A 12,472-nucleotide genomic window follows, 5' to 3' on the forward strand; every position below is an offset into this window, starting at 1 on the left:
ATGAGTCTCATTAGCAGGCCTCATCCTTTGGTGGGGGGAGGAAAACCAAGACGAACTATCTGAATATACTAGACTAGGTTTTCATAGGCGTTAAGAGAGAAAGCAGATCTTATGGTCAAAGAGGTTTTGGGAAACAGTAGACAAGACAGGTTTCTTTATTGCAAGACTCCTTAGAGCCTTTAATTTGCTCATGAGTATTACGTCTCTCCAAGAGAATGGTATTTTCCAAAATGTAGTATTTTCCAAGATGACAACACAACCCTTGCAAACCTCATTTGCAAGGAATATCTACTAACAACATGTTTCTCAAAATCTTGAGAACCTGGGGTGTCAAAGAACATAAAATATTGCATTAGAATGTACATCTCTTGGGGTCGTTATCTGTTTCGCTGACTCTTTTCTAAGTCCTCTGTCAGGGATCTTTCTCGCCTGTTTTCTCCCTATCCTTCTCTGCTCCTCAACCCTCTCCCCTCCCCTCTTGCTGCCCCTTTTCTCCCCTCCTCCCTCCATTATCTTCCTTTTGTCCTTTCACAGTCTTCATTGTTTTTCTTATCTCGTCTGTCTCATCTTGCCCCCCTCTTCCTGCTCTTTCTCCTTTCTCTTGTTTGACAGGATACACTGTCTTGTCTATTGCTCAGTTTCATTAAGCCAACAAATATTTGGTATGCAGAGTGCAAAGCCCCGGTCCCCATGTGGTAGAATTCCAGCAAGCCCGTCACTCCCCACTTCACCTCTGCCGTGCTCATTCCTGACTGCCAGCCTTTGCCAGGCTTTCCTCCGCCCTCCGTCCATCCGGTTAGCTCTTCCTTGGCCATCAATCTCTTCAACCTCGCCGTTTGCACGTGCCTGTTTCTAACGGTCCTAGATCACTTTGATTTGCTCGCTCTCGGTACTCCTGGAGTCTTTGCCTGAAGCTTTTGGTTGGGCATTTGTCTATAGCCCACCTTAAATGGTTTAAAAGACATGTTTACTTTTGGTCTCAAAGAAAGAAAAGCAGAGAGCGGGTCTTTCCTTTCTTTCCTGTCCCGTTGGTGCACAGCACGTTGCTGAGCAGGCAGAGACACTGGCGGAGGCTGGAGGCTCCTCGGGCTGGGACAGCTGGTGCCTTATCGATGGGCAGGGCGGATCTGCCTGCTCTGGCCGGCCAGGTAGGAAATGTTCAATGAATAAATGAATCCTTGTCTTCCACGTCCTCTGGTGAATGGCAACATTTCTTTTGTCATAATTCCTCAAAAACTATGAAGAATGGAGATGTGGTTTATGAGGAAACATCTAAAGGCCAGACAGACTTTTACTGACGCGGGGACTTGGACACTGCCTTTGTCTCGCTGGTGGGTCATGAACTAGCCCAGGATTGACTCTTTAGAAAGCTGAACTTTCTGACTTGACCTTTTTCTATGGGCCCTCCAGTGTTTCTGCAAGTTGACTGATGATAATATTGATTAAAAAAAAAATGGAACATTAGAGTTGGGAAATGCTTTATCTCTTTTTAAAATCAACTTTATTGAGGTGTGATTTGCATACAATAAAATGCACCCATTCTAAGTGCATATTATGATAATTTTGACAAATATAGACATTTGCATAATTACCCTAAGAATCAAGATATAGATATGGTACTGTCCAATATGGCAGCCACTAGCCACATGTGGCTATTAAATTAAAATTAACTAAAATTAGAAACAGTTGCTCAGGGGCCGGCCTGGTGGTGCAGTGGTTAAGTTCGTGTGCTCCGCTTCCACAGCCCGGGGTTCACAGGTTCGGACCCCGGGCGTGGACCCGTGCACCACTTGTCAAGCCATGCTGTGGCGGCGTCCCATATAAAGTGGAGGAAGATGGGCACGGATGTTAGCCCAGGGCCAGTCTTCCTCAGCAAAAAGAGGAGGATTGGCATCGATGTTAGCTCAGGACTGATCTTCCTCAAAAAAACAAAAAACAAAAAACAGTTGCTCAGTTGTACTAGTCACATTTCAAATGCTCAATAGCCACATGCAACTATTATCTACTGTGTTGGACAGTGCAAATTATGAAGCCTTTCGATCATGTATATATAGCACTGATATAAATCATATCCATCACACCAAAAAGTTCCTTTGTGCTCTTTTCCAGATAATTCCTAACTCCCACCGCTTACTTCAAGAAATCACTAATTTGATTTCTGTTACTACAAATTACATTTGTGTTTTCAAGAGCTTCATGTGTATGTACTCTTTATTTGCCTGCATTTTTCTCAGTATAATGTTTCTAAGGTTGATCTATTCATGGTATTATGTTTATAATTAGTTCACTCCTTTTTATTGCTGATTAGTATTCCATTGTATGACTAGACCACAATTTATTTATCCACTCACCTGTTGACGCCGTTTGGGTTGTTTCATTTTGGGACTATGATGAATAGTTAGTTTTTTATGTGGACATATATTTTTATTTCTATTATTCCTATCACTGGAATTGCTGGGTTATATGGTAAGTGTGTGTTTAACTTAATAAGAGATTGCCAAACTATTTTCCAAAATGGTATCATTTTACATTCCTACCAGCAATGTAGGGGAGTTCCAGTTGCTCCATCCTTACCAATTAGTACTGATTTTTTTGTTTACTTGTTCTATTAATTACTGAGAGAGGAGTATCTAAATCTCCACCTATTATTACAGATTTTCCATTTTTCCTTTTGGTGATACCAGTTTTTGCTTCGTATATTTTGAAACTTTGTGATTAGCTGCATACACATTTAAGAATGTTTTATCTTCTTTATGAGTTGATTCTTTTTTCATGAAATGCCCCTCTTTGACCCGAATTCTTTGTAACATAGCCACTCAGATTTTTGTTTTATTAGAGTGCATGAATGATACATCTCTTTCTATCCCTTTGCTTTTAACTTATCTGTGTATTTTTATTTAAAGTGGATGTTTTTTTAATAGAATATAGTTTAATCTTGTTTTAAAAAATATCTAGTCTGAGAATCTCTGACTTTTAATTGGAATGTTTAGACCATTTTTGTAAAAAAAATTATAATTGACAAAGAATCAACTGTTTGTATTTCAAGTGTACAATCTGATGAGTTCTGACATGCATATACCTATGAAGCCATCACCACAGTCAAGAAAAGGGGCATTCTCATCATTCCCAGAGTTTCTTCGAGCTCCTTTGTAATCTATTCTTCCCATCACGCCTCTTCTCAGGCAACCACTGATCTGCTTTCTGTCACTAGTTTGCATTTTCTAGAATTTTGTATAAATGGAAACAGACCATATGTATTCTTTTTTGTCTGGCTTCTTTTATACCTCATAATGATTTTGAAATTCATTCATGTTGGTTTAGTTTCAATTTTTTTGTTCCTTTTTATTTCTGTGTAGTATTCCATCCACATTTGGGTTGTTTTAGCTTTTGGCTATTACAAATAAAGCTGCTGTAAACATTCTTATACAAGTCTTTCTATGGACATATGCTTTTATTTCCTTTGGGTAAATACCTAGGAGAGGAATTCCTAGGTCATATGATAGGCATAGATTTATTTATTTATTTATTTATTTATTTATTTATTTATTTATTTTTGGTGAGGAAGATTAGCCCTGAGCTAACATCTGTTGCCAAGCCTCCTCTTCTTGCTGAGGAAGATTGGCCCTGAGCTAACATCCCTGCCTATCTTTCTCTACTTTATGTGTGGGACGTCTGCCACAGCATGGCTTGATAAGCAGTGCATACATCTGTATCTGGGCTCTGACCCTGTAAACCCCAGGCCGCAGAAGCAGAGCGTGCAAACTTAACCACTATGCCACCGGGCTTGCCCCAGATTTAATTTTTTAAAAAACTGCCAATCTATTTTCCAAAGTGTTTGTACCATATTGCCTTCTCTCCAGCAGTGGATGAGAGCTCCATTTGTTCCCCTTTCTCATCAACAGTTGATATGGCTTGTCTTTTTTAGTGATTCTATTTGGTGTGTTTTTATTTCATTTACTATTGTCCATGCATGTGTCTTCATTTATGAGGTTTCTGTTGAAAATTTTTGCCCAGTTAAAAAAATTTAGTTGTTTGTCTCCTTATTCTGATACAAGTCCTTGGCTGATATATGTGGTGCAAATATTTTCTCCTGGTTTGTGGGTTGCTTTTTTGTTTTCTTAATGGTCTCCTTAGAAGAATAAATGTTTTTAATTTTTATCAAGTGCAATTTATAAATTTTTTTATGATTTATGTTTTTTTGTTCTATCTAAGGAAGCTTTGTCTACCTAAGATCACGAAGATTTTCTCCTGTTTTCTTCTAGAAGTATTAGAGTTTTAAGTTTTACATTTAGGTCTATGATGCATTTGAGTTAATTTTGTGTAGGGTGTAAGATAAGTATTCATTTTATTCCATGGAGAGATCTACTCGTTCCAGCACCATTTTTTCAAAAGAATTTCCATTTGCCATTGAAGTGCCTTGACACTTCCCCCCAAAATCAATTAATGTTTATAGATGTGGGCAAAAAGATACAAATCTTTTTCAATATATTCAAATACTTTATCTATAAATCTCAGCAGGATACTGAGTGAAAGAGCGGGCCAAGCTTTAAAAATAATTTATGTGGTTATTAATCTGTTATTTTCATCAAATATAGTTTCCTTTTAATTATTTCTTTATGTCTATTCCCGAATGAATTGAGCAATTCCCTTTGATTCTAAAACCATATGAATGGTAACATCCATTTTATGATAGCAGAAATCATCCTACCCATCACTTAAATATACAGGCTTTCTGGTGAAGAGCAGCCTTGTTACAGATGTTTGGGTTTCATAATGTTCACAGATTCCAGAATTTTCTTCAAATGCAAATACATTCTGAAGTGACACAAAATGAAAAAATAAACCACTCTCAATTTTCCTAAAAATTCCAGGCCTATAGTATTGATAAAATAACCATAATTTAAGTTTCTATATTAGGAGTGCCAAAATAAGCCAACATTTAATTCTGTGACAAGGAGAAAAATATGGAAAAGAAAACCCAGTGTCTATGAAAACAGTTCTAAAAATTTAATGATTTAAAAATAGTTTCTACATACAGGATGAGAAAGAGAGTAATACACATTGGACATTTTGGTTTTGAAAACGTGAAATGTCACCACTTAGCTTAGAACAAATCTGTCATCACCTAAGAAATACACATTATACAATGAAATCTACAAGGACATTTTTCAACTTCTTTGTTGATTTTCAGCAATCTCCTTCCTCCCCACACACTTTCTCATCATATAACAATACAACTTTTAATCTTCTGGCAGAGCAGAACTTCGAGAACTACAGTAGCAGTTGTTTTGAAAAGCACCCTCTATGATAAATTTCACTGGCTTTTTATCACACTTAGATCACACATTCTGCTTTTTTAAATCTTCTGTTCCAATGATTTGGTTGTTTAAAACAAGCAAGCTTAATTAAGTAAAGTCAAGGTATATATTGCAAATAAAAACGTTTTCAAATAGGCTGGAATAGAACCATTAAATAAGAACTGGACTGAAAGACCATAGATAACACGCTTCTTGACTTGGTAATACGTAAAGACATTTGCCCACCGGGTAGGCAGTATTTCATTTGCTCCATGATGAATCTGATGGCTTGTGGTGTGTCTGTGCTGTGCCAACACCAGCAGGTGCAAGGGGACAGACTATGGAATGGACGCTGTGATGAGCTGTGAGACAGTGGTGGGCTGTATGCACAGGGTCATTGGCCAGAAAGAATTGTAATGATCAGATGGGCTCCATATAGCTGCTCTGAGTGTCAGGTCTGCATATGCATGTTTTAAGGAGGGTGCAAGATCAAGCAATGAATTCTCTTAGAGTAGGATGTGGCCTGGTGGCTCTAACATTTAGGTGACAAAGGAACTGGCCAGTTTCCCTCAAGTAATGGGGGCAGTAGCACCTAAGTGAATGTTGAGAGTCAGAAAGGCCTCTACTTACTACTAGTAGACGGAACCATCCGTTCTTTTTGTGGACTATCATAGTCTGATGTGTCAGTATGAATTCCTGCTGCAAATCATATGGTTTTTGCAAATCTAAAAGCATCCTTTTGAAAACTTCCTGGCCAAATCACTCATAAATGCAGATCAGAAAGCCCTGAGGAAACACGTTCTCTCCTTTTATTGTGACATCTTCTCAGTGTTGAAACAGCCCAGCCATAACTGGGCACATGGCCTCCAAATACATGTGTCGCTCCTCCAGCACCTAAAATATTGGAGATTGGATTAACATATACATTCTGAAACTTTCTCCCTAGGAGGGCTTTTTCAACCAGAAGTGAGGCATTTGCCATAATGTGCCCAAGACGGTCAATTTTGGAAGGGGTTTCAAAACAAGAACAAGTCATACCATGCCTCATTATTGGGAGGTAAACACTGGCAAATATGCTATTTTCTAGACTTGGAAGTGACAGGCTCAGAATAATTGCTAGTATATGTAGAACAATATTACAACTATCTGGTATGTTTTCTAAATAAAATGCAGCATTAGGAGGTGCTTACTAAGGTGCTTCTTAATTCATGTTTTTTAATGGAATGTATCAGACAAAAATCTACAAACACAAATACACAGGCATACACACGCACGTGGACGAATTTCTGGACAGTTTATGTCTTAGATGCTTATGTGTGTACATAAGAACCACACAGAAAAACAAAGTTCCCCCTCTAGCTCCCTGAATTCCTGAATGTCTAACCCATAAAATGTTAAAATAGTTCATTTTCATATAAAATATCTACAAAAATAGATAACATGTACAAAAACCAGATAGTATTTCCAGTTTTCCTTAGTAACCCACTCAGTCCCCCTTTCCTCCTTTTCTTCTCAGAACGTTGCCATCTCCAGCAAAGAGCGCTTGAACAGCTGCGCGTTCCTGGACAGGTCTGTGACTTGGTGTACCATTTCTTGCAAGGCGGTAGTGCTGGGGTAATGGAGGGCAGCCATCTTGGTCGCCATAACTATAGTCTTGAGCTGTTCGCAGAGCTGGTTGCTGGAGTTCATCACTTTGTTGCGAATGTCCTGGGCAGCAACCTGCCTTGTCAGTGTGTCTCCAATGAACACCAGTTTGTGTGCACTTAGGATGACAAACTTGCTGTGCGCCACGAAGATCCGTGGGGGCTGGGCTGAGCTGACGCAACTGAAGAGAGCATCGATGGCATTGAGAAGGGAGATGAAATGGGTCTCACACTGGTCATAGTAGAAGCAAAGCAACTGCCTATCCTGAGCACCCACACTGCTGTTTGTGGTCGGGAGGCTCTGAGAAGGCTTCCACTTTGAGATGTCATTCTCCACAGGCTTTGTAATTTCTTGTTCCAACAACTGGAACTGACTTAGCTGCAAGGAAGAAAAAGGCAGATTCATTAAGGGTAAGGCAGTGTGCTGTAATGAAAATTAACCAGGGCTTAGCGTTAAAAGATAGAGATTTTAATCCCTAATAAGTGTCAGGTGCTTGTTACGTGTGAGGCCTTGGTCAAGTTGCTCTGCATTCCTAAACTGTAAAATGTAGAGGTCGAGAAAGATGATCCCTAAGGAATCTTCCAGCTCAGGCCTTCTGTGATTGGACGATTGGTCTCCTCTGCTCTCAGGCTGGAAGGCAGCATAGCGTTTCAACCCAGTTCTGTTACCTACACCATTATGAAGGTTAAATGAGGTAATATTTACAAAGTGTTTAGGAGGGCATTTGGTATATTGTAGGCTCTATGTAAATGTTTATTAAATGTTGAGTGGTGGCAAGGGAATACCAAATGTGGGGATCTCTTTGTCAAGTAAATCACTGACAGTTTGCTCCTTCTGGAGGAAAAGCTTGACTCTGTCCCTTCAAGAGGCTTAGATAAATGACAATCCATGACCCTTTTCTAGATGTCCGACTCTTTCTGTCAAGATTTATAAATGTTATCATCCAACATTACAGGAAGGACTATTGCATATAAATATATGTGCAGTATCGAAAAGAACACCTCTAAGGGAATCTGAATGCTAATTGTGCATCATAACACTTAGCCCCCCAGAGTTGTAGACAGAAAAGGACCTCGCCTAGAGTCAGACACAATGAGTATTAGCTTTCTTCCTTCTCTCCTCACTGCCCCCAGCTGGTGTGTTGTTTAAATTGCAACGATAATATTTCCAGCTATTACACCAAGTCTCAGGAGAGACTCTCTTGCAGGTAAGGACTATCTGTGACCTGAGTTTGGGACTCAGTCAGTCTTCCACCCTGAGGTATGGCTGAGTCAGAGCAGGGATAACCTCACCCAGCTTCTCCCCCAAGAAATGCACAGTGAGCTTTACTTTTGTGTGGAATCTGTTTTCATCTTAGGAATTACTGTGGTTTCTGTGAGTTCCCTAAACCCTGCAGTCTTACTTGGTCAGATGTCAAAGCAAACATAAACAGATACAGGGTGATGCTTGAAGACATTTAGCTTACGCTTTTGCAAATATGTTCATAAATATATCATCTCGTTAGATGGGGGTGAGGAATTTTCTCATTTTACAGAGAATTAACTGGAGTTCAGGGAGGTTAAGTGACTTGCCTAAGGTCACAGAGTTGGTTGGCCAGAAAGCAAGGAGGAGAACTCTGGTTTCCTGAGTGTAGTGTGCCATTTCAGGTCTCCACATGCCATTTCATTTCATCCTAAAAGGCTTATAAATCCTCAATCTATTTCTCATTATTTTTATGCCCTTGTACTAGCAAAACCCATATTATCTGCCCCACTCATGCCCAACTTTTGAACTAACCTGCCCTGCCCCAAGCCCTTAGTAAATGGACTTGGATCTATTTTGAAAACAGTGAATCCTGCCCTTCTACCCTTAGATTGGATCAAGTTCAGCCAAGCCATAGGCTTGTGTTGTAGGGGAGAGATAGCTAGATAGATAGAGATGGCCCAATCAGACTCTTTTTAGGAATATAATGAACCACAGAAGGAACTGACTATCAGCTGAGGAAGCTGAGATGAAAAGCCATCTATAGAAAGAGCTTTGAGTGGCCATTTACAGGTTCTGTAAAGTTATAGAGGAGCCAAATGAGTAGATAAGCAGAGGAAACTGCCAAAAGATAGAGGAGAAGGAAGGAGATTTAGAGAGAAGTAAAGGAAGTACAAGAAGGGGAGAGAATTTACAGTCCTAGTTCTCATCAGATTTGGCTATATCTTCATTTTCTGTTCTTGAATTCCCCTACTATGGCCTGACTATAAAACCTGTTTGCTTGGGCTGGCTTGAGTGGGTCTTGCTCCTTGAGACCAACAGCCTTAACCCAAATAGTCCTAACATGTTAGAAGTACAGGCTTAGCCTGGAAACATTGCTGTTTGGACATAACCCAGGGACACCACTGGATTACTGAAGCCATAAAACTTCTCTTTGTTTTTATACCCTGTTATATACCTTGGAGTTTACTTATGCCGAAGTATGCTGGAAGGATCAAAATCATACTCTTTTGAAGTTATACCTTCCTTATTAAGTGGGACATCTTTTCAATACTGAGTGGTTTTTGTTCTGATTAAACTTACCTGATGATGTTCCAGCTGCGTCTTGTTCTGTTTGATGATATTTTCTTTTTCCAACAGCTCTTTCTGTTGCCTCTCAAACTCCTCCTTACCCTGTTATTTTTCAACATAAAGAAAACATTACATCACCACTGTGATTCACTTATGCTAACAATTTCATTGACAAATGCATAAATACTCTTTCATTTTCCACTGGCTTGGCAATTTCCCGATGCCCAATTAGGCCCCTGTGAACCCCAGACAGGGATGACGTGCTTTTCGGCCAGACTTCCAGAGTCTCCATGTAGGTTAGGGCTGAAAACCAAAATCTGTTTCCGTGTAGAGTGCCATGCTCTGTGCTCCACTTTACCGTTTCTGGAGAGCTATCCATGATCTCCTTCAAACCTCCTTTAGCAGTACTATTTCTCAGGGTTCTTTTCTAATGCATTACATGTGAACCCATAAACTCTAATGCAGGTCTAAATGTGGTCCACATTGCACTTGTGGTTTCTTTGAATTATCTACAACCCTACACCAAATTCGTATTTCCTAATATGCAGAGTTGGACAACCAGCCAGGTGAGTGTTTAATGCCTCCATCTACTCTCTCTCCACATCTTTCCTCAGCGCTAGGTGTGGCTCAGCTCTTCCTGCCCCAGTCTCTTGCACTCAAGGGAATTGTAGTTAGTTTAATACTTCTCAGGATAATCTGTGGTTCTCAGTCAAACGAAAAGAATGGCAGAATAAGACAGTAAGCCAAATTCTAAATAATGAATCTTGGTAGAATGTTTGAATCCCTCAAATTGAAAGGGTAAGGTATCAGGATCCCAGGTCAACTTGGTGGAATTTCCACTCGTAGGAGGCAGACTGTGACTGCCCAATTTCCCACATTCAGGTTAAGTTCTAGACCAAATGGCAAATGCCTAGTGGTCCTCAAGGTAAGTCTGAGGTGGGGTTAAATTTTTCTGCATTACACACACACACACACACACACACTATAGAGCTAAAGGGACCTTAGAAATTCTCTAGTGCAGAGGTTTTCAATTTTTTTTCTTAACAGTGGAACCCCACCCCCCCTTTTTCTTCCAAATAAAATATCATGCAGAACTAAATCATAAAATGCAAACAGAAGTGGAGCTGGTATGATAATTGAGGGCCCACTATCCTACTGGGGTGTCTCTTCGTGCTTGCCTGAGGCACATCAATGGGATCTAATCCAACCCTGTGCTTCATTCATTTTGTAAATGAGGGAATTAAGGCCCAGGGAGGTTATATAAACTGGTCATACAATTAGTGCCAGGGAAAGGTCTAGAGCTGAGGACTCAGGACTCTCAGGCCAGTGTTCTTCCTACCATATAGCATCGCCTCCAACTTGTGAACCACTAATGATGTTTGTGAACCATTAGTCATGTTCTCTCCTCTGGTAGTCCAGCCTAACAGCCTTACAGGCATTAGTCCCAGGCTCCCTGAGTGAATATAGCTGATTTATAAGTCTGGTTTCTTTACCTGTAGGTGAACATAGTCATAATCATCCATCCAGCTCCTTTCAGAGCCATCACTGCTGCTACAGTCAGGGAGCTGGTCCTTGCCCAGGTTTGGGGGTAATGGCTTGTTGAGGCCTTGGGCCTTGTGGTCCCCAGGATGCAGCAGCTGCATCTGGGATCCAGCATGGGGGTACTCAGTGGAGTTCATGATGTTCTCAGGCCCATTCTTCACATGTGAGCTGCCAGGGCTTAGTCTAAAGAGGGCCTCTGCATTGGTATTGATGGTTGTGGTGAGCTGCTTGGCATCATCGGGCACCGTCTTTGCCACCATCACAAACCGGTCCAGATCATCACACTTGTTTTGGGGCTTGTTGATGGCTAGAATGTTCAGGGACCAGCTGCACTCATTTAAGTCATGGCTGGTTTGGCTCAGAATCTGGTGGGAGTCTTCTACTCTTTGGAGCTCCCGCTTCATTTTGTTGTGGAGGATGAGTTCTGGGAGGCAGGAAGCATTCGCTACAGCTCCCTTGGCAAAACGGAGGTAGTCCCTCAGGTACAGCTCCACCTTGTCCACTGCGGTGCGTATCTCATTGATGTGTCGTTCCATGTATCCGTAACAGCGCCAGTCTGTGATGACCAGCGCCATTAGGCTGGAGACGCCGATCTCTAGAGTCTGCTGGAGCCGATGAAGTCTCTCGATGGCTGTGTCTGGATCCAGCAGGAGCCTTTTGTCCTGAGATGGGGAGGCTGACAATGAAGATTCCTTTGAGGTGGTAGAAGATGTGGACATGTTACTCCTGGTGCTGCCTGTACTGGAGAAAGATAATCGGTTGATACCATCTACCACGTCCTGAGAGCCTTTGGCATCCGGTGGGTTGTGCAGAGGGACATCGTAAACACCGTCTCTTTCTTCGGGGTTTGCTCTCTCACTGGTTTCTGCTGGTGGTTCAAGAAACTGAACCCCTCGGGGGACATCGTATGCATCGTTCTGAGTGCCCACTGACTGTCCCAGCTGTGGGGGCGGATGGTTCAGGGAAATGCTTTGGTGTCTTCGTGTCACCAGTTCAGCAGCTCCTGGAGCATCACAGTTATATTTTATGTGAAGGTCCTTCCCCACTGACTTGGTGTTGGTTGGGGGGATGTCGTAGACGCCCTCAGGTCTGACGTCCGGCCTTCCAGCTTGTCTTATCGGAGGGGGGAAGTCATATTCTTTTTCCCTAAGCCCTGCTTCATCTCGGCAAGCAGAGGGTGGAATGGCATATACCTGGAAAGCAGGTAAAAAATGAAGCTATAATTTGTTCAGTTGGCTCATGTGAACATGTGGAAACTGAACAGTACATTAAAATGAAAGCCAGAACTCTCAGTCCCGTTGCTGGCTCTTCTTTCGCTCTCTACCCACGAATGGTAGGTAATTCCCAATGCTCTGCTCTGCTCTGTTCCCACTTCCCTTTGACAAGTGCATCCTTCCTGTGGCCTCAATGCTGCCTTGTGTGGACCCCTCCTGGCTGAGTCGCTCTTCCTGGGTCCC

At 41.4% G+C, this 12,472-nt stretch overlaps 1 protein-coding gene across 4 annotated transcripts in view; it reads right to left on the bottom strand.

The window, feature by feature from the left end:
• Nucleotides 1–4,992: 4,992 nt before the first annotated feature.
• The window catches only part of NEDD9 (neural precursor cell expressed, developmentally down-regulated 9), a 176,071-nt gene continuing 168,591 nt past the window's right edge, over nt 4,993–12,472 (bottom strand). For all 4 annotated transcript variants that reach the window (XM_014788748.2, XM_087438001.1, XM_004432121.3 and 1 more), the window contains 3 exons: nt 10,967–12,208; nt 9,486–9,575; nt 4,993–7,319 (listed from right to left, as the gene is read on the bottom strand). In XM_014788748.2, the coding sequence (XP_014644234.1) occupies nt 6,810–7,319; nt 9,486–9,575; nt 10,967–12,208 (1,842 nt within the window). In that variant the 3' untranslated portion in view covers nt 4,993–6,809. The remainder of the gene's footprint in view (nt 7,320–9,485; nt 9,576–10,966; nt 12,209–12,472) is intronic.

Source organism: Ceratotherium simum, chromosome 13, assembly GCF_057802395.1.
Source record: "Ceratotherium simum simum isolate JZ-2026a chromosome 13, ASM5780239v1, whole genome shotgun sequence".
In the NCBI taxonomy this organism is placed as follows: domain Eukaryota; kingdom Metazoa; phylum Chordata; class Mammalia; order Perissodactyla; family Rhinocerotidae; genus Ceratotherium; species Ceratotherium simum.